The sequence below is a fragment of the Brassica rapa genome, chromosome A01 (assembly GCF_000309985.2).
Source record: "Brassica rapa cultivar Chiifu-401-42 chromosome A01, CAAS_Brap_v3.01, whole genome shotgun sequence".
NCBI classification, from domain to species: Eukaryota; Viridiplantae; Streptophyta; class Magnoliopsida; order Brassicales; family Brassicaceae; genus Brassica; species Brassica rapa.
In genome coordinates, this window is record NC_024795.2 from 1,229,373 (window position 1) to 1,256,957 (window position 27,585).

The following is a 27,585-nucleotide window of genomic DNA, read 5'->3' on the forward strand; positions in this document are numbered from 1 at the left end:
ATGATGGAGAAGTAATCAAGAGTCAGTATCAAAACTACGTTAATAAGCCGATAGGTACAATTTTGAAGGGTAAGAAGATATGTCCAAACACGTTTAACGAAATTATAAATAATGGCATTGGCATAGGTCCAAAGCATGCAAGACCATATTGTTTCACTTTGTTATCAATTTTTCTGTATATTTTTTGGTGGCATGTAGGTTACAATGCCTTCCCTAACTTGATATAGTTAAAAATTGAGTGAGTTGGCTTAAAATCCAAAAGAATGATGAAATTAACAACTTACCTATGATGGGACAAATTTTATGTCTATAAAAAAAAGCATTATGACTTGGAAGTTATTGTATTGACTTAATTAGAGAAAAAATTATGTATACATGATACAATTTCGCAAAAAAATTTACCACTTTATAAAAACTAGCTAGGTATAAATAGTGCGAGCTAAATTTCTGAAAGACTTGTTTACTCTCTCAGTTACTCGAACATTTTATCAAAGTTAACCTGACGTCTTAGCAAAATCTAGATACCAAATGCTAAATCTAAAAATATATACGTATATAATAAGTCGTTAAAATATGTGTATATCAACTCCGTTTAAGTTTGCAATATAAAAGTTACACTCATATATGCAGTGTGCATACTGTCGCTCACTATCTTGTATATATTGAATGTTTCCACTGGAATCACAGCAAAGTTTTTGAAAAAAATAAAATCATAGCAAGTCTTTCAAAACATATTTTGTGTTTGCTGGTTTGTCAAAAAGTTCCTCAACTGTAACAAAGCTGAAGAACAAGTGAATAATTATATTTTCAAAACAAAAGTGTATAATTATTTAAATACAATTCTTTCATATGTTAGAACTACGCTCTCAATATATCAAATCATTTTGGTACCAAAACAAGATCATCGCTTTATTTTTTGTTTCGTTAGATATATATTGGTACCAGCTTTATTTATCTTCTACGTAAAGACAATAGCTCAACAGCCAACCAACATGCGCCACGTGATGGCTTCTGCTCTATCTCACTCCCTTCTCGTTGGTTCTTGTCGATAAATCATTGGAGATAAGAAGGCCACCACTGTGGAAGTCTTTAAGAAGATGAAGTAACGAGGGTACTTTGGTAAATAGAGGAGTTCATATAAGCATGTGAAGCGGGCGGTTTGTTTAATCTCGCCCACGTGGCAAAAGGACATTCTCTGTTGTGCCAGCGTGGCATGTTCCAGAATGTCAGAATGTTTGCAACAGTAAAACGCGTGATCTCATTGGTCTGACGGATAATTAATATAATTTATAGTATATTTTTTGGTTGAAATATGACAATTTATAGAACAGTTCGCACTCGCATGTTTGAAAAGAAAAAAGAACGAGTCCAAATATTTATGTTTATAATTACAAGTGATACAACTATCGATATATACACCGATTCAAAGTTAAAGAGTAAATTAAATTCTGATTTCAACAAATACAAATGTTGAACACAGTACCAATGTACCATCATTTGATTGAACAACAGGAAATTTTCTTAATATGAAAAAAATCTTGCAAACGTAGATTTTTGTTTTTGTTTAATTTTCTTGAAAATATGTATGCAACTCCGTATTTAATAATGCATCAATCAAAACCTCAGAATTGATAATTTTGATCTTTAGGTCTGTTTTACTCTTAACACATATATATGCCTGTAGAACTAAAGCTATAAATGTTAAAAAGAATAATAATACCAAGAAAAATGTGAAAAGAAGCGGGAGGAGGGTGACATACGCAAATGGGGACATGGAGGAGGCCACGCGCAATTGAGCGGTCCACACTCTCTACACCTTTTATATTTCACCAAACCATCAATCTCTCATTCCTCACTCTCTCACTTCGTATTCCCCGAAACTCATAACCAAACCTCTCTCTCGACCATCGTCTTCTTCGTCACATCCACATCTCTCTGATCTCCTTCTTCTTCCTCGATCTTCCTCGTTTTCTTTTTCTTACAAACGAGTAAACAACATTCGATACACACATATATCTATATATATGTATATATATTCAACATATCAAAGAAGGTAAACTGATTTACTACGAATTTCAATATCAAAATAGTTCATTCCTGTCGTCTCAACTTACACATAAATGCGTGTTTATGCTGTTTTGTTCACTAAAACATTGATCTCTTTGTACCCCTTTTTACATATTTTCTTTAGTTCTTTAGCTTTTCGGGTTGACCGATCTGCATGCATAATCTGTCGATCTTGGTTATTAACGTTTATGTATGTCAATTATATATAAAACTTCAGGTATATTTACTTCTCAGCTCTTAATTAGGTCTTGTTAATTTGTCTTAGGTGAGTTTTTTCTCTTTTGTTTTTGAAAAACACTTTTAATACTTTGTATATGAATATGACTTGTATACATATGTATTTGCATACATATGTATTTGCATATTTATATTGTGCTTAGTAGTAGTATGGCACAGTCGTGTGTGCTTTAAGATTTCCGAAATGAAGATAACAAACAGACTTTGAAACCTTTACAATAGTTTTTGCTCAGGCTTGATGATATTTTTCCTTTTTGTTTTGTTATAGATGTGGAAAAGGCTGTTTTTGTTTGTGTGTTTGTATTCCATAGGGCTGAATATACTATATACATAACATTAATTAATATATATATATATATATACGTAGTTGCTTAGGTCGGCTTGTTTTAGCTTAATTTTAGATCAGTATATTATGACATAAAATACTGTTTAAACAGAAAGAAAATCCATTTCTCGATATATGCATGATCATTTCCACCAGTTATTCACAAGCCACGTTACAACAGGAAAACATCATTAGTACAAAGCTCTACGTTTGTCCGTTCGACTTTTAAACCTAACTTTCATGTTATTGTACCATCTTCTGATCACTTTTAAGATAGAGAAAAATAACAACTATTGTACCTTCTTGAGTACATATCACTTTTTTATCTATGGAAACTGGTAATGAAGTTGAAACTAACCATTAAGTGAGATAATTATACTTTTTCAAAAGACTAATATTTTTTTTGAATAACCTATTACTTTTCATTCTTGCATCCTTGCCTTTTTCTAATTCTCTTTAATCATATATAAACCCCAACTCTTTGTGATGTGATACTAGCATGCATACACATTTACTTGTATATATAACACATTTACTTGCATATGATGTTTTACTAATGATCATTTTGGTGATGAAATTTGGTATTGTGCAGATATAATGGAATCAGTTGATCAGTCATGTAGTGTTCCTCCGGGATTCAGATTCCATCCAACAGATGAAGAGCTCGTTGGTTACTATTTGAGGAAGAAAGTGGCTTCACAAAAGATCGATCTTGATGTCATTAGAGATATTGATCTCTACAGAATCGAACCGTGGGATTTACAAGGTTCCACACTATACATACGTAGTTTAGGCATTATTTTCTTTAATATGACTATATGAATGCAAAGATCTAATGAACATTTGTTTTATATGATATAGAGAAATGCCGAATCGGATATGAGGAACGAAATGAATGGTATTTCTTCAGCCACAAAGATAAGAAATATCCAACGGGGACAAGGACGAACAGAGCGACCATCGCTGGTTTCTGGAAGGCCACAGGTCGAGACAAGGCTGTTTATGACAAGTCAAAACTAATTGGTATGAGGAAAACACTTGTATTCTACAAAGGAAGAGCCCCTAATGGCCAAAAAACTGATTGGATCATGCATGAATACCGGCTAGAGTCCGATGAGAATGCCCCTCCTCAGGTATTGTATATATTTACTTATGATATTTTCGAAATAGGTAGGATGGATAATTGTATTAGCTTACATATTCAAATATTTAGTTATTCTCCATCAAAAAAATACCGGAAATTACATGAACTTATTTGGTTTATCTTGGGGTCTATAGACTTTTTGGGGTCTCATAAGCTCCTTTAGGAGACACAGTTAAACCTTTTAGTAAAAGTCGAGCATCTTTAAGACTTATTGTAACATGATACACCTTTAATCACAAAACAAAAAGTAAAAAGACTGCACTAAAACCTCAGTTCCATATATGTAGACTAAAGCCCATTCCTATATATTTCTCTTTATGCCCATATATATTTATATTTAAACGTTTCAAGTCCTACGAAGACTTAATTCTTCTAACTAAAGACATGACATCAAAACGAGTTAACTATACGTGTACCTTCAAATCCCTGATCTAGCATTAAGATTATCTTTGTAAGTACCATTATTAACAACTCCAGAAAATTTAAATACTAGGATGTACGTGATATATATATCTGCACTCTCTCAAACTTGAATGAGTTTAATAGTCAATTTAAAATAGCTAGCAAATGAGTACGTACCTATGCTATTGGTAGCTTTCTTTCTTGAGCTATCAAACTTTTAAGGCATGCTTTTCATTGTGTTTCACTATATGTAAAAGCATAATTATTTCTTCTTTTTGGTTGATATGTCCTAAAGGTTAGGCGAATTCACACCAATGTATGATAACCATTCCTTATTAATTATGATTGTGTGCGCATTGTAGGAAGAAGGATGGGTGGTTTGTAGAGCTTTCAAGAAAAAACCAACGACCGGGCAAGCCAAGAACACAGAAACTTGGAGATCAAGTTACTTTTACGAAGAATTACCGACCGGAGTTGGCTCGGCTATGGAGCCTCTCAATTACGTATCTAAGCAGAAGCAAAACATTTTTGCACAAGATGTTTTGTTCAAGCAAGAACTAGGAGGGTCGGATATTGGTTTGAACTTCATCCACTGTGATCAATTCATCCAACTTCCGCAGCTAGAAAGCCCTCCACTCACTAATATGAAGAGGCCAATGAGCTCAACGTCAATAACATCATCGGAGAATATTCATAATAAGTACAAAAGACCACTAATAGAAGAGGACGAGCTAATAAATAGTCAAAATAAAGATAAGAGGAAGAGAACATCAGTGGTGACGACGGATTGGAGAGCACTTGATAAATTTGTTGCTTCTCAACTTATGAGCCAAGAGGAAGGAGTGTTAGATTTTGGTGGTCATAAAGAAGACGGCAGCAACAAAATTGGTCACTGCAATAACGAAGAGAGCAATAACAATGGAATAGAGATGGCTTCATCGTCGTTATTGAGTGATAGAGAAGAAGAGAACAGGTTCATCAGTGGGTTCTTGTGTACGAATTTGGACGATGACTTATATAGGGATTTGCATGTTTGATACGTCTATAGCATGGTGCGTAACGTTTTCTATATAGGTAGAATAAATTGATATAACATATATAAAGATTTGTAAAAGCTTTTTTTCTTTCCTTTTTATTATATGGATATTATATGTATTTTTTCGCGAAAAATCCTGTGGAAGAGTGAAGATAAATGATTTATTTGTCTACTGATGTCTATAACTAGGGTTTTAGGGTTTTGGTTTACATGTCTATGATTTGAAGATCAAATTAAAAAAAAACACAGCAGAAATTATTTTTTATATTGTTTCCAATTGAGCATTACAATTTTTTTTGAGTTTTTGTAATTGTTTTTTTTGGTATAATGTATAAATATTTTATATTTCATAAGTAGACACGTTTCACTAAATATGATTTCTTCGTGTCTTCTCTGCACTATCCTCACAGTATGTTTTTTTTTTAAATCCTCATGACAGTATGGTTACTTTGTTTCTAGACAGTGATCACCTTTTGTTGGCTAGTTCGTCCAATTTAGGTCACAACTCTTTTTTCAATTTATTATTAATAATAAAAGTGTTAGTATATTGATATACGTAACTAATTAAGTTTGCATATTAACTCGTAGATATACGAGATGGAATATGTAAGTTAAGTTTACATACACAACTATTTGCAAACAATGTTTAAGAAATTGCTACGCATTGTTATGCACTTTATATAAAATAGTATTGTTTAGGTGGGTTTGTATTGAATTTTTAAACGTGTAAAAATTGATTTGAAAAAATTGTTTTATTTATACTTGATTTACAGACTAGACAGTTTTAGAATATTGCAGTGTATAGAAAGAGATCCTAATATCTAAGAATATGTAAGTTCATGTTAAAAACAGGATTATGTTGTATACATCAATAAACAACATCAAATTTCATAGAATAAACTATTTACAGATAAACTAATTAATTAACGATATGGGGAGTAAAGAAATATAAACAACAGTTGGCCCAAAGTGGACCCATGAGTTGTCGAGCGTGCGGTGTACACGATGGGGAGTCCGTTGGGCATGCTTTGTCGTCGTTTCAAGAGTCCCCTTGCCCGTTTCTTCCCTTTTCTATGTAAATTTCAGTCTAGCTCCTATAAAATTAAATTATTCCTTATCCTAAATCATTTTGTTTTCGTATAATGCCAAAGCATAATTTTTTTTTGGTAAAAGCCAAAGCATAATTTTACACATTAAGTGGTTTAGACTATACGTGGAAACATTTTGATCCAATTAATAGCTGCCTACAAAAAATAAAGAGTTCATATACCAAAAGTTAGACCATGCACGTTTAGAATCAGTGGAAGCTTCCATCCACAATGTTGATTAAAATGAGATTTCGTTTACTCCAAATGATTTCGTTTTACATGGTTCCATGCATGCGTTAAGTTCATTGTTACGCAACTTAATAATGTGTGAATTGAATTCACAGAGTAAGTTCATGTTAGATTGTGAGAGCATCAAATTAGATTGAAATCGTTACCCTTGGTCTACGATCATTTTATCAACTTCTAATATGCTTTAAACTGATATCTCCTCGATGGAGATTAACCTAGATGTATTGATAAATAAGGCAAATTAATGGAACTAATCTTCTTCTTCTTTTTTTGTCAGCTGGAACTAATCTTTTTAGATCTATAAGATATAACATTGTATGGACATGCTATATAATATCTTGGAAAGATCTTCAACATTGTTGAAGTAATCTAAAAATGAATATATTCAACATTATAAATATATATATATTATGGTACATGGCTATAGGCTACTGTCAAAAAGTGATGCCAAAATATAAGCAAATGAGATTTACTGGATGGTAGCTTTTGAGGGGGAGGGATGTGATTGAAAGAAAGACAAGGCTTCTGATTTCTCCATTTCATACTTAAGATGGGTCAACTAAACCACTCTCATGGATTCTGTGCAATCCTTTCTTATTTTTCATTTTTCTATCTTTTTTTCTTCCTACAAGTTCATATATTGTGTCGATAACTTAATTTTATAGCTGCCATAAACAGTTCACTACAGAGTTAGCTTTACATTTAAAAATACATGTACAATACAGTTATAGCATTTTCAAAAACATATGCGATGGTGAATTCAGAAATGTGAGAGATGATAGGGTGTTCGTATTTTCATTCAAAAAAAATATTTCACATTCAAAATTATTGCAACTAAGAAGTTTTTTTTTATCACACCTAACAAATTTTTATATTGTTTGATAATAATACTTATATATGTAGATATGCAAACACTTACAAATCTCCATAGATATACAAACGCTTACAAACCTAACATATTTATTATTTCTCCACTAATCTATATATATTTTAATCAAATTCATTAAATACTTGAAAAAACAAAAAAAATAGTAGGGGCACGTGGCCCCGTACCCTGTAACGTCCATCCACCCCTGCTCGGGTTAGCGTCATATTAAGCTTTTAACACAAACATCTTAAGTTACAAGTCTTGGTTATATACTGCTATTTTCTATAAAATATATAATAAACTGAAATTCTGAAACAAACGTATAAACTCAAAATATTAATGAAAGCTTATATATACGTGAACAATTGATAGTTTAATAATTAGTTTTTACAAGTGTTACTAGAATATCTAGCAAATAGGTATTTATATTTTGTAAACAAAATGGAAAAAAGCCTCAAAAATTTTCAAACTCCAATTAGTGAAGAATTGATTAGAATCATGACAGATCAACCAATTGTACCATCACAAGGATCAAGTATCTTTCTCGTTATTAACTACTGGAAGCTCTCCACGTAAGTAAATATAGACAGTCAGTATGTGAGTATGATTAGTAACAATTACGCACTTTTAATCAAACTAATGATTAATTTGGTACTTTTTGTCACTCTCCAAAGAGTATAATTCATTGAATGCTTGGCTTTCCCTGAAATATATGGTGTAACTTTCACATCTTGAATTAGTTTTCTGATACAATAAGGTCACATTTCTGTAACCCTGACTATATATCAACAACTAAGATTTGTAATTTATACAGTTTTACATGATAGAATATTCACAAGCTTTTCTTTATTTTTTCTGTTATAAGTATTTTGGTTACATAAATCATACATAGTAAGCAATCATTTCAATGTCTTGGAAGTTTCTCTTAGTTTTTACAATCACTACGAAAATCTTAAATCTCGTATAACTGTTTCTGCTGTTAAGGTATGTTCAAGCCGGAACTTCGATGATGGGCAAATATAGAGAGATGTTATGTACGGATTATATGGTTTCCATATAGATAAAAATGCAACTATATAATGATATGGGTTAGACCCACTGACCAATTCTAGTCAACTCTCTCTTTTGGGGCAAATAATAAGAAAGTGTCTCAGAACGTTGACCAGTGGGTAATAGGAACTTGACCAAATAAGGGAATCGCTGTTTTGCACACATTGTCGTCTTTCAATCAATTTGAATTTTCAGACTAAGCATTAATAAATAAAAAAAGTAATTTGACAAAGGTGGTCTGTGTGGCCAAGAGAGAGTAGAGATACAATGATGCCAAATGCAATGATGGAGTTCTTCTACCGTGGGAAGATTTGATCAAATCTAATAAGATTGCCATTTGAATGAGATTTCTCAAAAACCTTGTTATATATGACTATGATTATTAACAAAAACTTACCATTGTTATGTGAACGTCTAATGGCCAATTGAATTTTATAATAATGATGATAAGATGTTCTCAGAAAAAAAAAAGATGATAAGACAAAATTCAAATCTCTGAATCTCTAATGAAGTAAGCTGGATGAAAACGACGTCACATGAACATCTGCTATTATATGTTGACCGTTGCAAAAGTAACCCATCATAAATTACAAAAGCCCATGCCTAAATGAGCAAAGAAAGAGCCTAACAAGAAACCCAACTTTAACCAAGAAAGTAGAAAAGATTATAAGTCTGTCCATTGTATATGATGGAGATACGTGATCTGATCAACCGAAGTAGCAGAGTAGAGGAAACTCATCATGTTGATCAAGCGATGATGAAGTGGGAAAAAGATTAAGTCACAAACTTCACAAAACAAATTTAGTTTACAAACTTAATGATGACCAAGAAAATACAACCTATTTAGTAAAAAAAGAAAAATTTAGCAAACCCATAAACCAAAAAGAATGCAACAACTAGCCATAGATATTTCAAAACAGTGGAGACAAACCGAACAGCAAAACTCACTATACTCTCTCCAACTGAGAAATCTCTTCTTGAAGAAGTTCCATTATAGTCTCCTTCAGTAACGGCATGGTTTGGTTCCTCGTATACCAAACTTAAACCACAATTCACAATCTCCCCTGCTCCATCTCTCACTTCGAACTCGATTGAAGCCTCTGTAGGAACACATTTATGATGTTCTCCCGACCCTTCCACATGATTTCTTAGGTGTGAGCAGCTGGTGTAACCGATAAACACATGGTCCGAATCAATCTCGCGCGGTTCGATCCAACCTCCACCAAGAGTGCAGCTGAAACGTACACATGTCCCAAGTTCGTTTGTGAATTCGCAAGTGCACTCTATTGAAAAACGGTTGATTTCATCTTGTGTGCAAGGGAATGAGACAACAGCGCATAGAACTATTGTTGAAAGCCTGTTGTCGCACCAATGTGGAGGAAACTTGAGCTTCAAGGAAGATCCAATTGTACGATGGTTGAACCATGATGGGACTTCGCTCCCTGGAAAGGAAGTGATAAGCAAAGCTTCTGAAACATTGCCCTGCAAAAGTAACACATAAACCAACAAAATCAATCATAAACTGTTATAGATATATAAATAGATTTTTTTTAACACAATATATTTTGTACATACATATATATATATATGTATATATTTTTTGAATGCTATAAGGTTGGGGCCAAAGTACATAAACCCCCTGGAAAAGTAACACATAAACCAACAAAATCAATCATAAACTGTTATAGATATATAAATATATATATATATATATATATATATATATATATATATATATATATATATATATATATTTTAACACAATATATTTTGTATAAACCAACAAAATCAATCATATATATATATATATATTTTTTTTTTTTGAATGCTATAAGGTTGGGGCCAAAGTACATAAACCCCCAGGGGCCGAAACCACAACATGTAACTGTTATAGGGATTTGATTAGATAAAGTGAGGAATGAGACCTCTTTGTAGCATCTAACTGCATCTTGCTGGCTTTTCCTTTGAGCATACACTGTGATGCTGTTCTTTGCAACTTGTTCAAGGTTGTTGCAGTTGGTGAAAATGAATTTAGAGTGAACCTGCTCCATAAGCTTAAGAAGCGCCAAGGGGGTTGCTACTGTTTTCAGTTTCTCGCAGCCATGTGCATCTAAGACCTCTAAATTTGGTGGAAGCAATGGAATAGATGTGAGATTCTTGCAGTACTTCACGTCGAGCAATCTCAGATGATGTAGTTGACTGATGTTTACTTGCAGGTTGGTGATCATATTGTTCCTGCTTAAGCATAGATGACGCAATGAGGATAGACCGTTCATACCACATTTTATTTGGCTATTGAACTGCAATATCTTCGGCATGTCTGTAATTGCTGTCGTATCCAGCAACAAAATCTGCAAGCGTTTCATGTTTTCAATGGGAATTGGAAAAGTCTTGAGCTTCGAACAACCAGATAGCACCAGTTCTTGCAGCTTTTTCAGCTTCCCCAGGGATTCTGGAACAGCCTCCAACATTATGCAGTCTTTCAAGTTCAGTACCATCAGTCTCTGGAGCTTCACCATGTTTGCAGGAAGTTGACTTATGGCAGTTCCATCTAACTTCAGAGTTTCGAGATTATCCGAAATAACCCGGAACTCCTGGAGACTTGAGCAGTTGGTGAGGATGAGAGTTTTCATGGAGATGAGATTCATATGCGGAAGAAACCGGAGACTTGTGCATCCCCTCATGTTGAGGAAAACAAGAGATTTCATATGGTTCATCTCCCGGGGCAACTCCTGTAAACTCTTGCAGCCTTCGAGACTCAGTCTTTGGAGACTTTCCGCATTTTGCAACCCAGACAACTTGCTTAACTTGCTTGAGTGGCTTAGATCAACCCACTTTAACTTCGGTGTAGCCTGCAATGAACAGTTATAAAAGCTATGAACCTCTACAAATGCTAAAAGCATCTCTAGACACTCTATTTTAGCATCTTTAACTACAATCTATTTTTTTTTACTTTAAAATATAACTAGATTTCGAACCGCGCGAGTGTTTATTTTCATTTATTTTTATATAAATATTTTGTTTTCAATTCTACATTGGTGTATATTAGTATAATATTATGAGGTGTGTCTATCACTTTTTGAAACATAATAATTTTATTGTATATTTTTTTTATTGAATTGGTTGTTTCAAGATCATGTATTTTTGCTTGAAATTTTTTTATAATTATTTGGTTCCTATAATGTAACAGGCATATTATTTAGTTCTTATAATCTAGATAGTGAGTTATTTAGATCTATAATAATGATAAGATTAGAAATTAAATGTAACATGACTTTCTAGTAATTGGTCCATTAGGTCCATTTTTAAAAAAATCGCACATGAGTCAAGGTTGTGACTTCTCTTTTAATATATAAAGATTTAAAAGAAGTTTTCAACTGTATTCTATTTTCACTTTATAATTAAATAATAAATTTATTCCATGAATAAAACAATGCATTAATTTTTTGTTCATTATTTTATTTTTCATTTGAAAATAAAATAGTGAAGTAGAATCCAATTCCGACTTACTCTATTTTGAAAGAAATAAATAGAGTGATCCGTTGGAGATGATATAAAACATGACGGGTGAAACAAATTTAAACAGAGACACACCTTAACACCCTCCCATATCTCTTCAATCTCGCTGTAAGGCAGGCTAAGATCCGTAAGATTCTTGGGGTTGAAGTCTTTTGGAAGTTTCTTCAAAGGGAATTTCAGCCAGTAGAGATACCGTACTTCATCCAAGGGAAACTCAAGTCCCTCAGGGAAGCTTAGTTTGCAGTCAGCTTCACATTCACGATGGCAACAAGAATTATAGAATTTAAGGTACCTAAGATTACGCATCCCACTGAAGGTGCATTTTTCCAAAGGAAGTTTCTTCTTCAGTTCAGACATGTCGAGAAAAATACCTCTCACACTCTCTGCTCCCTGCTTATAACCAATTAAAAACAAAGATGTTAGCACAAGTAAAAGTCTCTCTGAACAGTCTAGATAAAAGGTTTTATCTTACTGCTCTTTTCTTCAGCGCACCAACAACGCCTTTATGGTTCCACAGCCTCCGCGAACCTTGTAAACCAAGTTCCTTGCCGAATGTATACAGTAAATCATGCATCTCAACTCGTCCGCCAGAAATGTTAATAAAAAATTTGCTGGCAAGATCCTTTATTTCACTGTCACAAGACTCCACTAAACACTTCACGTAGTACTCATCCCCTGATCTAAAGAAACAGGCTACATCTAGAAAGACATTTTTATGAAGCTCACTAAGTCCATCATAGCTTATCTGCAACACATTTTGTATAGTCTTGTCCGGACTTTGTGCCAGCTTGGAGAGTTTATCTTCCCAGTGAGTCTCGTCTTTTCCGTTAAGCTCAACACCTAATATCTTGAGAGCTAACGGGTTGCCCTTGGCGTAATCCGCAAACAATCTAGAAAGGTTCATGAAATTTCCCTTGGGAGTATAGTAGTGCTTACCACCACCAAAAGCGAAATAGCTGAAGTACTGAAAGCTTTCTCTCCCACTCAACCTCAGAACCTCATATGTATCATCAACCTTCCCTTCGATCACCGACTTGTCGCTGGTCGTGATAAAAATCAAGCTACCTTTTTTAATCCAATCGCATTCGCCAAGAAGAACTTCAATCTGTTTCTTGTCGGTTACGTTATCGAGAACAACAAGAGATTTCTTACTGAGTAAAAGTGCCTTCAAGGATTCAGGCGACAGGTCAGCAGCGACTTGTTGGCTCAAGTCATCATCCTTCAACAACTCTCTCATGAAAATGTTCCGATCCATCATGCGGTCTTGCCACAGTTTACGGACATCGTGAAGGAAAACACAGCGCAGGAACTTGTGTTGCCACTTTTCGTACAGCATCTTCGTCAAAGTTGTCTTACCAATCCCCGGCATCCCAACAACACCAACCGTGAGTGTACTCTCGCAATCGAACTCTAACTTCTCTTCCAGCTGCTTAAGTCGTGTTTCGATTCCATAAAGAGGAGATGAGTCAGGATCAGCTTCAGAAGGATCTTCAATGGGGACATCTCTTTCAAGACCAGCCGAAACATCAGAGAGCACTTTCATCACTTGACCTACAATTTTACTAATGTATTCACCTTCATCACTGCAAACAAAGTGAAAAAATAATTATTAGGACATATATGATTATGAGCCAATCTATCGGTATCAAAACACCCGATCCGTACCTCATTTCACTTAAAGTGAATCCTAACTTTTTGGGGACATCCTCTAAAGCTTCTTTCCACTTATCAAGCTTTTCACCTCTACAAGTCTTAGCCAACTCCCAAAACTTGTCACCAAACACTCCCTTGAGATTCTTCACATCGTCAGTCTCCACCTTGTAGAAGATGGGGATGACCACAAGCTTCCCCAAGTCAACGCACTCCTTGATCTTCTCCAGCTCGTTCAAGCACCAGTTCGACTCCGTATAGAGCGTTGAGAAGATGGCCAGCGCGATCCTGGACTCTTCGATCCTCGAAAAGAGAATGCTGAGATCTTTACCTTTGGTTTCGTTTTTGTCGATAAAAACATTGATTCCATCTTTTCTCAGGGCCTTCTCCAGGTGGCTTACGAAACCGTTCCGCAGCTGCTTCCCTCGGAAATTGATGAAGACTTGATGCTGCGGGGGTGATGATTGTACGGAGGAGGAAGACACCACCATTGTAGCGTTAGAGATTTTGAATCTTTGCTGTGGAGATGATGAACTGAATAAAATGATTGGCGCACGGAAAAAAAAAAAAAAAAAGAAAAAAGATATTTTATTTGAAGTCAACTTTTGGAGTCAACGTTCTTCTACCTTTCAAATAAAATATAACGCCCCGACCCGCCCACGGTTAATGGGCCACCCACGCCCGCTCTCTCAGCCCGTGTGCCCTATTCCGTTTGACGGTCGATCCGTTAATTTTCCAAAGGCTCGAAATCATTGTTTACTGACCCTGCAATCACCACCCGACCTTTCCCCGTGCTTTGGCTTCACTCGCACGCTATCGCGAATCACTTCCTGATAGGTCAACCATCCTTCCGCTACTCCAGCTCAAGCACGCTTAACTCTGGAGTTCTTTCAGGATGTGCTCCGGAAAAGGTAAGTCAACTTTGATGACATAGGTAGCCAAATCAATTCTCTTAAGCCTTTTCACATATCACAACTGGGTATGTTACATAAAATCTCTCTTGTAAAGCCAAGCTTGATCCTCCTTTTTTGGAAACGTCGTCGTTTAATGGATTCCCTCCTTGGGAGCTGTGCTGCTGCTGCGATAGGATTCTTCACGATTCTCGTTACGCTATTACTTGCGTTTTACAGAAGATTCAGATCCAATCGACGGAACGTGACAGTGGCGTCATCTTCTTCGACGAGCTCCACTCTATCTAGCGATTTCGAAGCAGTGCCTAATGGATTACGAATACGCGCCGTCTACATCTACTGCGAAGAGACGTTACAGTACACCTTCGCTAGCCACCTCTCCGTCGATTTCCGCCGGAAACGCATTGCTGCGTTTGTGAATTGCGATTTGAATCCGGATGTGGCAGAGGGAGCGAGCGCTTCTGTGGTGGTTTTCTCCAAGAGCTACTCGTCCTCCGCCTCATGCCTTGACAAGCTCGTGACGGTTCTTCGGTGCCGGAGGAATACCGGCCAGATGGTGGTGGTTCCGGTGTTCTACGGCATTAGTCCATCAGATGTTGCCGTGCGGGTGCACGGCTCAGCTGATCGGATAAGAGAGTGGAGCAACGCTCTCAGAGAACTGAGAGAGTTGCCAAGCCACCAGTGTAGGTAATCAAGAACATAGCATGTTGAATCCATCTCATGTTAGTAGCATTGTTCTATTATATTTATCAATGTTAAAAAAAATAGCTAGTATAGGTTGTTAAAAGCTTTTTATGAGATTATTGATTAGACGGACGCCTAAACAGATTTTTTACTAATCAATGTAAACAGTGAGGAATCTGATGAGGGCCAAGTGGTGGAAGAGATTGTCAAAGATGTGTATGAAAAGCTCTTTCCTACTGAACAGGTTGGAATCAACTCAAGGCTGGTGGAGATAGAACAGTTGCTTTGCAAGCAACCATGGGGTATACGCCGCATCGGGATTTGGGGTATGCCTGGCATAGGCAAGACGACGCTTGCTAAAGCAGTTTTCGACGACATCTCTGGAGGCTATGAGGCTTCTTGTTTCATCAAACACTTTGACGAAGCTTTCAGTGAGAAGGGACTTCACCGTTTGTTGGAGGAACATTTTGGGAAAATCCTCAAGGAACTGCCTCGTGTATGCAGTAGCATTACAAGACCTAGTCTCCAAGGGGAGATTTTAAGAAAGAAGAGGACTCTTGTTGTTCTTGATGATGTGAAAAATCCCTTAGCTGCCGAGTCTTTCCTCGGAGGGTTTCATTGGTTTGGTCCGGGTAGTTTAATCATCATAACCTCCAGAGATAAACAAGTGTACCGCCATCGTCAGATAAATCATGTGTATGAGGTTCGGAGCTTAAGCGAGGACGAGGCTTTGCAGCTGCTATCTCAGTGTGTATTTGGTAATGACATAAGAGATCAAAAACGCATGGAACTATCGATGGAAGTGATTGACTACGCTAGGGGAAATCCATTTGCTCTAAGCTTTTACGGCAGAGAGCTGAAGGGAAAGAAACCGTCAGAAATGGAGGCGACATTCCTCAAACTCAAGCTACGTACTCCATATAAGATTCATGATTTATTCAGCAGCAGCTACAAAACACTTGACGACAACGAGAAGAACATTTTCTTGGACATTGCTTGTTTCTTCGTGGGAGAAGATGTTGACTATGTGATGCAACTGCTTGACGGATGTGGCTTCTTTCCACATGTTGGGATTGACGTTCTTGTGGAGAAGTGTCTGGTGACTATTTCAGAAAACAGAGTGATAATGCATAGAATAATCCAAGACTTTGGCAGAGAAATAATCAACGGGGAATCAGTACAGATAGAGCGCCGTCGGAGACTGTGGGAGCCTTGGACCATCAAGTTTCTACTTGAGGACGACAAACTTGAAGCAAATGGATATCCCAGAGAAACCTGCAAACGTCCTTTGGTGTGATTTATTATGAAATTTTCAGATAAAACTTGTTTGCTTCTGGAGATAAACGATATTCATGATTTTTTTTTCTGCTTACCTTATATTTCAGGGCACTGAAGACATCGAGGGCATATTTCTAGACACATCGAGTTTACTCTTTGATGTGAAGCCCACTGCTTTTGATAATATGCTTAACCTTAGATTCCTCAAGATTTACTGTTCCAGTCATGAAAACCAATATGGTCTCGGCCTTCCAAGAGGACTTGAGTCTCTGCCATATGAGCTAAGACTTCTCCACTGGGAGAACTATCCTTCAGAGTCCTTGCCACAAGAATTTGACCCATGCCACCTAGTAGAACTCAATATGTCTTACAGTCATCTTCAGAAACTTTGGGAAGGAACCAAGGTAGGTAAACTCATATCTCTTATTTTGTACATTCTTCCAAGTTTATACTAATTCCTTTTCCAACTTGATTTTCTATTCAGAACCTCGACATGTTGAAGACGTGTAAGCTTTGTTATTCCCAGCAGCTGACTGAGGTTGACGATCTTTCTAAAGCTCAGAATATCGAGCTAATTGATCTCCATGGCTGTACAAAACTGCAGAGATTTCCAGCCACCGGTCAACTACGGCATCTCCGAGTTGTAAATCTTTCAGGCTGCACAGAGATCAGAAGTGTCCCAGAGGTTTCACCTAACATTGTGGAGCTTCATCTCCAGGGAACTGGCACAAGAGAATTACCAATATCTCTTGTGGCCCTTTCCCAAGAAGATGACCTGAACCTTGAGAAATTAACAACCCTGGCTCAGGTCGTCTCATCAAATCAGCATCTTCAGAAACTTGTCTTGCTGAATATGAAAGATTGTGTTCATTTGCAAAGCTTGCCTCACATGTTTCATTTAGAAACTCTCGAAGTTCTTGATCTGTCTGGATGCTCGGAGCTCAAGAGTATACAAGGATTCCCACGAAACTTAAAAGAGCTATATCTTGTTGGCGCTGCTGTCACAAAACTACCACCCCTTCCCCGGAGTATAGAAGTCTTGAATGCACATGGTTGTATGTCTCTTGTATCAATTCCTTTTGGTTTCGAGAGACTTCCTAGGTATTACACATTCAGCAATTGCTTTGCTCTTTATGCACAAGAGGTCAGAGAATTTGTAGCTAACGGTCTGGCTAATATAGAACGCATCGCGAGAGAGCATCAGCGGGAACTCAAGAAATCTCTGGCTTTCAGCTTCACTGTGCCTTCGGCTGTAAGTAAAAATTTCACTTGTGATCTGCAACCAGGGTCTTCTGTGATGATACAACTTGGTTCTTCTTGGAGAACCACACTCGGTTTTGCTGTCTTAGTCGAACTTTCATTTTTGGAGGATTACCAGGAGGCCACTGGTTTTGGAATCACTTGTGTTTGCAGATGGAAAGACAATGAATTCGTCTCTCATAGGCTGGAAAAAAGCTTTCACTGTTGGAATCCAGAGGACGGTGTTCCGAAAGATCACATGTTTGTCTTCTGTGATTTAAACATGCATCGGAGCACCTGCGAAGGAAATGATCCCGGTATATTGGCTGATCTTGTCGTATTTGAATTCTTTACTGTGAACAAACAGAAGAAGCCTCTGGATGAGAGTTGCACAGTGAAGAAATGTGGAGTCCATGTGATTACTGCTGCAAATGGAGATGCAAGTTGTAACATGACTCAAGAGAGTTTTGGTAACGAGGTTGAAGAAGAGTTGAGGGTGGTCTTTGATGTCTTGGACAAGAATGATAGAACTTTGTTTCTTTACATTGCACGTCTGTTCAACGACGAGAAAGCTGATTTCTTAACACCGCTTATCCCTAGCACTGGCTTGGAGATTAGTTCTAGGCTCAAGTTCTTAGCCAGTAACTCTCTCATACATATATCTCCATTTGGTATCACAATGCGGCATAGCTTACGTCAGAAAATAAGTAGGGAGATCGTCCATAGACAACCCACGTTGGGGAAGGACTTAATAAAGGACTCCACGTCACCTGCTTGGAAATACGACGTCTTTATAAGTTTCAGCGGGGAAGATGACAGTAATAACAAACTCAGCAACCTTCTTGCAAAGTTCAAAGGTAAACTAATGAGTACACCCCATAGATGCAAGTCGGTCACACCAGAGCTTGTGCAAGCAATAAGAGCATCGAAAGGTTCGATTGTCTTGCTCTCAAAGAGCTACGCCTCTTCGAGTAGGTGCTTGGATGAGCTGGTAGAGATTATGAATTGCAATAAAGAGCTGGCTCAAAAAGTAGTGGCCATATTCTACAACGTGGCTCCTTCCGATGTTAGGCTTCAGAGTGGAGACTTTGGGAGGGCCTTTCAAACTACGTGCATAGGCAAATCAGAGGATGAGAAACGGAAATGGGCGCAGGCTTTGGCCGACTTAGCGAATATGGACGGAGTGAATTCACGCAAATGGTATGTTTTAGTCCCATTTTTTTTTATGATTGGATGTCTCAGGTTAGTTGTTTTCTTTAGTCTTTGTGCAATGGTCTTTCTCCTTGTTAGGGCTAATGAAGCAAACATGTTCGAAAAAACTGACTCTGACGTTCTGGAGAAGATAGATCATAAAAGATCAAATGAGTCTGGCGATATGGTTGGAGTTGAAGAACATGTTACAGACGTCGGTTTTTGGTCGGGTTGGGAATCTGAGGAAGTGGATAAAACAGTTGGGACAGCGGGTTTCATGACAAAAGGTAAAAAAGAGTGAAAACAACTGTTTAGTAAACTCTCTTGGCAAGTCCAAAGAAGTACAATTAATTCTCTGTATGGTATTGATTCGCAGGGGAAGAGATAAACGCAAGTATGGTTGCTATGCCAGTGGAGCCGTCACATCTGTTTAAACAAGAAGGGAGAGTGATAAGATCCGGAGCGTGGAGTCCTAGTTTCCTCGATCGTATCCCCTTTGCCGAGCTTTATACTGGAGAAGTCCCAAGTCCTAGCTTCCTCGATCGTATCCCCTTTGCCGAGCTTTATACTGGAGAAGTCCCAAGTCCTAGCTTCCTCGATCGTATCCCCTTTGCCGAGCTTTATACTGGAGAAGTCCCAACTGCCGTTTTACAAGGGCTGGGCAATATCCGCTCAGTGCTCCAATCTAGAAGATCTATATAACTGTAAGTTTACTGGTCGAGCAAAACATAAGCAAAGTGTCCCTTTGGTTTCGTGTTTCTTTTAGCATTCATTTGTAACGTAGATACACAGATATATGAACTGTATGTTGCGTATATACATAGAAGTAAATCAACTGTATCTATCAGATAATCATAAAACTTTTTGATGTTAAAACATACTAAGAATCAAAATTGTAAGACTTAACTTTGATTTCAATTGCTTTTATGTTTTCGAAATCTTGCCATACTATGATGTACATCACGCAACCATGTGTTGACTATCTTCACTTTCCTCATTGTAAACGTTTGCTGCTCTTGAACTTGCTTGTTTTAGCATATTCCTCTTGAGCTACACATTTTCCTTTTAACTCTGCTTTAGACAGGCCATGGCCGTGTACTATTATCTATGGCAGATGATGTTCGACTTTGACACTAGCATGTTCCAGTTAATATTGGTTAAGGGTCATATTGGGGTGGCGGATATTACAGGTTACAGGTGCGTTAAACCAAGTTCAATCTCGTATGACTGCGAACTCCGCCTATCGTGACTCAGGGATCACATAAAGATGCTTCGCACTGTTTATTCAGAACTTTCAGTTAAAGAACTATAAACGAGATAGAAATCAAAACTGAATAACGAAATTTAAACTGATAATATGGAGGTTTAATTCTCAGGACAAAGGTCTCAAGAAAGATTATAGAAAAACTAAAGGATTCAACACAAGGTCTCAGCAAAAATCCAACAAAAGTAAACAACTTCATCATCTTGAAGATTTATCTCCTTATTCTTGCTTGGAGGCAAGAGCAGCAGCTTGACCTCTGAGACGACCAGTCCTCCTTGCAGCAATAAGACCAACCTTTTGCCCAGGTGGTGCATCACGACGAACGGTACTGGCGTGACCAATATGTTGATGGTTACCTCCTCCGTGGGGATGCTCAACAGGGTTCATAGCCACACCACGAACCTTAGGCCAGCAGTTCCTCTTCACACGGTACTTGTGGTACGCGTTACCCGCCTTGAGCATCGGCTTCTCAGTTCTCCCACCACCAGCGACTTGACCAATCATGGCCCTGCATCCACTTGGGACAATCTTCTTCGATCCAGATGGCAACTTAACCCTGTCAAAAATAAAACATGTAACCGTCAGAAACAAGAAGCTATGGTCTACAAGCAGCAATTTCTATAATCATTTCTGATCACAAAAACTCGATCAATCAAATCATTTCTACTATGGCATGGAACAACTAAATTAGACTCGGTTTATACTAAACCGGACTATACATTTGAATTAATCATCAAATCTATTAGAAGATAAGCATAGCTCATGATAAAAATTTATTCCAATAAAAATGCCGTTTATACTAAAGCGGTTTATACTAAACCGAACTATACATTAGAATTTAATCAAATCTATTAGAAGATAAGCATAAGATCATAATAACAATTCATTACAAGCAAAAGACCATTTCTATAATCATCTCAAGTGAACCAAATGATTAATGAAAATTAGCAGCAACCATTCCTAATGCGATATTAAATATAACCAGTTTAATTAGAATCGGTTTAGTATAAACCGGACTATATATGTTAATTCATCATCAAATGAATCTAAAGAAGAAAACAATCCAACAAAAAAAGACATAACATTTCAACAATCCAAAACCAAACCTGGTCGTGTCGTTGTCAGGGTTGTGAGAGATAACAATAGCGTAATCACCAGAAGCCCTAGCGAGCACACCACGATCACCAACATGGTGCTCGACGTTGCAGACAACAGCTCCCTCGGGGATAGATCTGAGAGGCAGAACATTTCCGACAACGAGAGTCGCCTTCTTACCGCAGTACAAGAACTGTCCCGTGTACATACCCTCGGCGGCGACGAAGAGCTCCTTCTGCTTCTTGTAACGGAAAGGATGACGGAAGGAGACGCGAGCTAACGGAGCACCGCGACCTGGATCGTGGATGATCTCCGTGACGACACCCTTGAGGTAACCATTTCTCTCGCCGAAGTCGAGGCTCCTGAACTTGGCGGGGCCCTTGCGGTGGTGAGTGTGGGACTTGAAGACGGAGCCTGCTCCCTTACGTTGAGCTCTGATGACACGACCCATGGATGATGATGATCTTCCTTCTTCTTGAGTTTACGGCGAGTGAAATGAAGTGAGGTTACAGGTGTTTTATATCACAGTCTCTCAAAACCCTAGTGAGGTTAATGTGGATCTGTTCTAAATGGGCCTAAGCCTGGTTAAAAGCCCATAAAGCATAAGAACTGTTAAAATCGAAGATTTTGAATCCACGAGTTTTCTATCAACCGCATGTATTGTATAACTGGGCCTCTAATAAGCCTAGTTGAAGCCCATGATAAATACCGGGAAAAATCGAAGAATTTGAATCCTTGGATCAATCAAATCCATCAAGTTTCAAGGAGTTTTTCTATGCACCCGCAAGCAGTGTATAACTGTCTCCTCGTATTCCATTTTATTTATTAAATTAGTTAGGATTAAAAAGATTAAAATAAAGAAGAAACTTTTGAAATTGAGAAGTTGTCTGTTTGTGGAGCGTCAAAGTTGAAAAAAAAAGCGACAGCATAAATCAATCATCCACCCGCTCCTTCTTCTCTGGCACAACTACGCTCCTCCCACTTTCTTCTTCTTCCTTTCTTCTGTCTCTTTGTAGCTCGACGAATGCTCTTTCATCTTCCTCAGCTCTGACTGAAACGTTTTCGTGTGGAATCAACTGTTGTCTCGGTAAGCTTTGTTTTTCCCATTTTTAGCTAAAGCCTGAATATAAATGTAGTGTGTTCGGATTCCTCAAGCTAAGTCATGTATTCTGGTCGTGTTTTGTTTTTTAACTGTTTCTTTGTTGTATTTCTAATAAGTGAGATAGTGTAGTTGATGATGATCGAGATTACTTGAACCATAGGGTAAAATTTTGAATTTTGCTTCTCTCTCATTATTAATTTTTATTTGAAATTATAAAAAGGTGGATGAATATGGTCTATATTCGGAAATAAATCATTTATTGTTGTCATTCATTGTAGAAAAAAAAAACAAGAAAACAAAACTGTCACTGCTGAGATATTATAGACCTTTGTAGGCATAAATATTGCGGGATATGTTCTTTGTTGGTTGTGATAATTATTATTTGAAAGCAACAACATTTACGGAAATCGTTTTAAGATTTTTTATTTCCTTTTTTGGATGTTAGTTCAAATTTTCAAAACTTTTCTCATGTCGGAACAAATAAGTTATTTATTAAACTTATATTTCTTCTTGCTTTTTTTTTTCAAACGAATATGCAGAGTGTGATCTTGAGAAGGAACAGAAAGAAAATGGACGGTCGAAGTTGGCCATGGAAGAAAAAGTCCACGACCGAGAAACCGGTGGTTGGAAACGAGTCAACTAATGTCTCTTCTTTGTCCTACTTAGCCTCTCTAGAGAACCAGGTTAGCCTTTTATATTTATAGACCAGACCAGAGCTCTCTATCTTTATTTTATAAATCTTTACTGAAGTGTTTTTGTGTTGTGTCAGGAGAAGTGTAAGAACACAAACTATGTTCAGATAACTATGGATTCATACACGCATTTGAGTAAAATGGAGGATCAGGTCAAACTGTTTGAGAGTCAAGTTAAGGATCTTAGTGAAAAACTCATTACTGCACAATCAGAGTTAAACACTAAAGAATGTTTGATTCTTCAGCATGCCAAAGTCGCTGAAGAAGCTGTTTCAGGTAAAGATATTCAGTTTCATTGATTACTCGTAAGGGCGTGAGAGCATTAAAACCACTATGTTAAGTCCTGAAATGTTATTATCTTAGGTAGGCATGCGGGTTTGGGTAGTTCGGTTCTAACATAAATCTTACCAAATTAACCCAAAATAAAGTTTGGTTCGGTATTTGGTTAGTTTGGTTTTTGAAAATCCTACCGAATTTTTTGATTTAGGTTATATTAAGCATTCTTGTAACTTCTATTAAAATTTGGACTGCTTTTGAAATGATTAAGTCTATACTTCTTTAGGATGGGAGAAGGCTGATGCAGAGACTTTAGCACTCAAACGTCAACTTGAATCTGTAACACTCTTAAAGCTCACTGCTGAAGATCGAGCTTCACATTTAGATGATGCTCTAAAAGAGTGCACAAGACAGATAAGGACTGTGAAAGACGAGAGTGAACAGAAGCTGCAAGCTGTGGTTCTTGCTAAAACCATCCACTGGGACAAGATCAAAGCCCAACTCGAAGGAAAGATCGAAGAACTAAACCAAGGACTACACCGAGCAGCTTCTGACAATGCGTCACTCACAAGAACACTGCAAGAGCGGTCAGAGATGATAGTAAGGATCAGGGAGGAAAAGTCTAAAGCCGAAGCTGAGGTTGAGAAGTTAAAAACTAATATTCACTTAGCCGAGAAGGAGATCAGCTCGCTGAAGTACGACGTCCACGTGGCTTCTAAAGAAGTGGAGATCCGGAATGAGGAGAAGAACATGAGCTTGAAGTCGGCGGAGAACGCGAACAGACAGTATCTAGAAGGAGTGAAGAAGATTGCGAAGCTAGAAGGAGAGTGTCAGAGGCTGAGAGGGCTGCTAAGGAAGAAGCTCCCTGGTCCTGGTGCCATGGCTCAGATGAAGCTAGAAGTGGAAAGCTTAGGACATGAACTCACAGATCATAAGTGGGAAGAGTTCAAAAGAGAGAATGTTAATCTCACTAAACGTACAGTGGAGATGGAGGAGGAGATTCAGACACTTAAAGAGCTTCTAGCTTCTAAAAACAATGAGCTGAATGTTTCGAGAAACGTGTGCGCCAAGACTCTTGGTAAGCTTAAGGCTCTTGAAGCACAGATGCATGATCAGTATCATCCGCCTAGTGTCACCTCGGTGTCGGAAGATGGATTTGATGAAGAAGGAAGCTCAGCAACCTCAGGAGATTCTCATAAAGTGAGAAAAGCAAATACTGATGGCTCCTCGAAGCCTAGGGTGATGTCTAATAGGCTTGAGTTAATGGATGACTTCTTGGAGATTGAGAAGTTAGCAGCTAATGACTCAGCTTCAAAGTCTTGCAACAGCGCCTGTAGTAGTAAGTACAGTGAGAAGGATGATACAGCAATTGATCAGCTCTTAACGGTTCTGCGTTCAAGAATCAGTAGTGTATTTGAATCTCAAGAGGGAATTAGCATTGAGAAAGTAGTTGAAGCCATGAGACTCTCCATCCAAGAGATGCTAGGATCATCATCACTCAAACAGCTCCCAAGTCCTTTGTTTGAAGTTGCTGATGAAACTCATGAGAAACATGTTTTGTCATCTCAGGACAAAAAGGTTGAAGATTCAGAATCTAATCCACTAGAAGACACATTTGCTAAGACTGAGGATGATTCATCATGTAAGAGTTTGTTGAGGGAGGTAGAGTTGGAGAAAGAAAAGATTGAACTAGAATTATCAAGATGCTTGGAGAATCTTGAAAGTACAAAGGCTGTGTTGGAAGAGAAAGAGCAGATCATATCAGAGATGAAGTCGCAGCTTACTTCATCGAGAGACCTCCAAAGCTTGGCGGAAACTCAGCTCAAATGCGTGACGGAGTCATACAAAACGCTGGAACTCCATGCCAAAGAGTTAGAAGCTAATGTGAAAAGACTGGAAGAAGAGACAGAGAGACTTGAAACGGCGTTCTCCACAGAAAAGCGTGGACATGAGGAGACTCTAGCTAAGTGCAAAGACCTTCAAGAAGAACTGCAAAGGTATAGTACTCAAATCTTATAAAACCAAGAGACTAAGAGTTTGTTTAATAATCTTCATGTTATGCATAGCTTGTTTTGCTAATCATTACTTGTATTGAAGGAATGAGACTTGCAGAAAGGGTTCAGCATCCAAAAGCCAACCTGATCAGGTACACTGTTTACTATTCTCTTCTTGGCAAGATTAGCTTTCACACCTGTTTTGCTTAGTCTATTATCCTAATGCGGTTATGGTTCTAAAAATTAGTCTACGCTACATATTGGTAATCAATTCTCTTAAAATCTGATTATATAACTCAAATCGGTTTAAAACTTAAACCATTCTATACCCATTTAAACCGGTCTAAATCGGTACGGTCTAAATTAGCCTAAATATGTTAGATTAAGTAATAATAATATTAGTACATATCCACAAATTTATCTAATTTTTTTATTTTGTATATTTAGTTTTGATAATTCATTAAAATAATTTTAGGATTATATCAAAAAACAAAAATATTTTATGAGTGTATAATATATATATAAATAAATTAACGCCGAGGTGGAACTTAGTTCCCTAATAATCAACATAGTCGGTAGTTCTCTATAAAGCACCTAGTTACCGTACGATTCTTGAACATTGACCGTTAACAATAATCTAAAACTTTCTTGTTGGCAGGAGAAAGACATAGCATCTGCAACAGAGAAGCTTGCAGCTTGCCAAGAAACGATTCACTTACTCAGCCAACAGTTACAATCCTTGCAACCTCAGAGCAACCACATTCCCAATACTCAATCTCCTGAGAAGAAGATCCAACACCACAAAGCCTCAGAGGCAACACCAAACTCTGGACAAGATGATCTTCCTCATGATCATAATAACATTCAGCCATCTCACTCTTTTAGACACACGGTGAATCCAACTGTCCACGCGATCATCAAGTCTAGCTCGGTTTCTTCATCGTCTAGAGAAGATGGTGAGAAGCATACGCGTGGATTAGGCCGTTTCTTCTCATCTAAATCGAAGAACAATGGACGTTAGCGAAGCTAGGAGATAACACGCTCATTATCTGCTTGTTCGTTTCATCTTCATCTTCCTTCTTGATATGTGTATAGGTTTATATGCGTTTTTAAGTGTGTGACAAGATACCAGTTTAGTGGAGATCAATCTTTGTCTTATTACTTACTCTACAGTCCACACAACATCAAGACTCAACCAATTAAAACTAAATACAAAACCAAACCAAACATAAATAACATAACAAAATATTTATTTGTTTGTCCTTTCCTTTCTGAATAAATCTCAATGCATAAAAATCAAGAGAGCACAACTGGAGGCCAAAAAAAGTCTCTAATTAATTTGAAATTGCTATTTCATGTTTTTCAACAATAATAAATGTATGTAGGTGGAAATTCATTAAATGGTAAAACTATGTTCGGTCAATATGAAGATATATTGAAATGATGTTCCTATCCTATATTCCTATGTATGATATTTGAAAATCTGAATGTGAAAATCAATGAAACTAATATAACAGAGAAATAAAGAAAGTTTTTTTCTAACGGGAGCTAGCATTGGTTTATATTAATTTTCTACATATAATATTTTCAGACAAAATGCAAGTAGTTACGTGAGGCCCATGCAGCACAAATACAATAATGTAAGTATTTTATAAATAAAATTATGAAAGAAGTTTGTAAACGGACAGAAAACATAACAGATAATGCTTATCAATATCAAGCAGACAGGTATAAACTCAAAAGCAAGCTGAGAGTATGGGCAAGCCTGAGTTTGTACCGACAAATACTTTTCTTCTTTCTTCTTATTTGGTTTTGTGTTCTGATGACTATATTATTGGAATTTATTTGTGTCGTTTGGTAGTCTTATTTAAACCAGAATATATGATAACTCTGTGTGCTTATTGGATTAAACTGCAAAATTCATATATAGAATATAAAGAAACAAAGAATAAAGAAGAGGAAGATGAGAGTCAAGATAGGCGAGACATTGTGGCTTACATGTTCTGCCTTTCAAACAACAACTCACCTCTCCAAACACATTTTCAAACACACATATTGTCGACTCGATATTATATCTGGAATAAAAAATTATCTTAACAAACAATATTGAATAAACATATATGATGCATGAGTGCAAAAAACATTGTCCAAAATTCTTATTTTAATAAACTATGGAATAAATGAAAGTACATTTATACAAAAATATTGACTCTCCTTAGTCGTG

At 37.1% G+C, this 27,585-nt stretch overlaps 5 protein-coding genes across 7 annotated transcripts; 3 read left to right on the forward strand and 2 right to left on the reverse strand.

The window, feature by feature from the left end:
* The first annotated feature begins 1,830 nt into the window (after window positions 1–1,830).
* LOC103870065 (NAC domain-containing protein 76) lies at window positions 1,831–5,383 on the forward strand. The gene is made up of 4 exons (XM_009148202.3): window positions 1,831–2,053; window positions 3,222–3,395; window positions 3,491–3,762; window positions 4,538–5,383. The coding sequence occupies exons 2-4, from the start codon at window positions 3,227–3,229 to the stop codon at window positions 5,210–5,212; spliced, it is 1,116 nt and encodes a 371-aa protein (XP_009146450.1). The 5' UTR covers window positions 1,831–2,053; window positions 3,222–3,226; the 3' UTR covers window positions 5,213–5,383.
* A 3,843-nt stretch (window positions 5,384–9,226) lies between these two features.
* On the reverse strand, window positions 9,227–14,185 carry LOC103870155 (disease resistance-like protein CSA1). Its single transcript, XM_018653932.2, has 5 exons — window positions 13,651–14,185; window positions 12,458–13,568; window positions 12,061–12,375; window positions 10,392–11,318; window positions 9,227–9,948 (listed from the first exon to the last, which is right to left on the reverse strand). Exons 1-5 carry the CDS (start codon window positions 14,124–14,126, stop codon window positions 9,310–9,312), a joined length of 3,468 nt encoding a protein of 1,155 aa, XP_018509448.1. The 5' UTR covers window positions 14,127–14,185; the 3' UTR covers window positions 9,227–9,309.
* Window positions 14,186–14,564: 379 nt separating this feature from the next.
* LOC103870247 (disease resistance protein RRS1) lies at window positions 14,565–19,872 on the forward strand. Of its 3 annotated transcripts, none has more exons than XM_033284482.1 (7): window positions 14,565–15,233; window positions 15,399–16,521; window positions 16,616–16,912; window positions 16,993–18,947; window positions 19,038–19,225; window positions 19,315–19,457; window positions 19,515–19,872. In XM_033284482.1, the coding sequence occupies exons 1-7, from the start codon at window positions 14,617–14,619 to the stop codon at window positions 19,638–19,640; spliced, it is 4,449 nt and encodes a 1,482-aa protein (XP_033140373.1). In that variant the 5' UTR covers window positions 14,565–14,616; the 3' UTR covers window positions 19,641–19,872. The 3 variants fall into 3 exon arrangements, with proteins under 3 accessions (XP_033140373.1, XP_033140379.1, XP_009146644.2); XM_033284488.1 differs by having other exon boundaries at window positions 19,315–19,414; window positions 19,529–19,872; XM_009148396.3 differs by having other exon boundaries at window positions 19,315–19,872.
* Window positions 19,873–20,256: 384 nt separating this feature from the next.
* On the reverse strand, window positions 20,257–21,797 carry LOC103870340 (60S ribosomal protein L8-3). Its single transcript, XM_009148505.3, has 2 exons — window positions 21,309–21,797; window positions 20,257–20,758 (listed from the first exon to the last, which is right to left on the reverse strand). Exons 1-2 carry the CDS (start codon window positions 21,746–21,748, stop codon window positions 20,422–20,424), a joined length of 777 nt encoding a protein of 258 aa, XP_009146753.2. The 5' UTR covers window positions 21,749–21,797; the 3' UTR covers window positions 20,257–20,421.
* Window positions 21,798–22,043: 246 nt separating this feature from the next.
* Window positions 22,044–26,526, forward strand: LOC103870499 (filament-like plant protein 5). The gene is made up of 6 exons (XM_018656126.2): window positions 22,044–22,384; window positions 22,941–23,082; window positions 23,169–23,367; window positions 23,654–25,364; window positions 25,465–25,513; window positions 26,020–26,526. Exons 2-6 carry the CDS (start codon window positions 22,969–22,971, stop codon window positions 26,380–26,382), a joined length of 2,436 nt encoding a protein of 811 aa, XP_018511642.1. The 5' UTR covers window positions 22,044–22,384; window positions 22,941–22,968; the 3' UTR covers window positions 26,383–26,526.
* Window positions 26,527–27,585: the final 1,059 nt, after the last annotated feature.

Coding starts and splice junctions, on each gene's coding strand:
- LOC103870065 (XM_009148202.3), top strand. CDS start 3,227: ATGGAATCAGTTGATCAGTCATGTAGTGTTCCTCCGGGATTCAGATTC. Junction 3,396..3,490: donor CGAACCGTGGGATTTACAAG/GTTCCACACTAT, acceptor TATATGATATAG/AGAAATGCCGAATCGGATAT. Junction 3,763..4,537: donor ATGAGAATGCCCCTCCTCAG/GTATTGTATATA, acceptor TGCGCATTGTAG/GAAGAAGGATGGGTGGTTTG.
- LOC103870155 (XM_018653932.2), bottom strand. CDS start 14,126: ATGGTGGTGTCTTCCTCCTCCGTACAATCATCACCCCCGCAGCATCAA. Junction 13,569..13,650: donor TTCACTTTAAGTGAAATGAG/GTACGGATCGGG, acceptor CTTTGTTTGCAG/TGATGAAGGTGAATACATTA. Junction 12,376..12,457: donor GTGCGCTGAAGAAAAGAGCA/GTAAGATAAAAC, acceptor GGTTATAAGCAG/GGAGCAGAGAGTGTGAGAGG.
- LOC103870247 (XM_009148396.3), top strand. CDS start 14,617: ATGTTACATAAAATCTCTCTTGTAAAGCCAAGCTTGATCCTCCTTTTT. Junction 16,522..16,615: donor AAACCTGCAAACGTCCTTTG/GTGTGATTTATT, acceptor CTTATATTTCAG/GGCACTGAAGACATCGAGGG. Junction 18,948..19,037: donor GGAGTGAATTCACGCAAATG/GTATGTTTTAGT, acceptor TCTCCTTGTTAG/GGCTAATGAAGCAAACATGT.
- LOC103870340 (XM_009148505.3), bottom strand. CDS start 21,748: ATGGGTCGTGTCATCAGAGCTCAACGTAAGGGAGCAGGCTCCGTCTTC. Junction 20,759..21,308: donor CCTGACAACGACACGACCAG/GTTTGGTTTTGG, acceptor TATTTTTGACAG/GGTTAAGTTGCCATCTGGAT.
- LOC103870499 (XM_018656126.2), top strand. CDS start 22,969: ATGGACGGTCGAAGTTGGCCATGGAAGAAAAAGTCCACGACCGAGAAA. Junction 23,368..23,653: donor CGCTGAAGAAGCTGTTTCAG/GTAAAGATATTC, acceptor ATACTTCTTTAG/GATGGGAGAAGGCTGATGCA. Junction 25,365..25,464: donor CTTCAAGAAGAACTGCAAAG/GTATAGTACTCA, acceptor CTTGTATTGAAG/GAATGAGACTTGCAGAAAGG.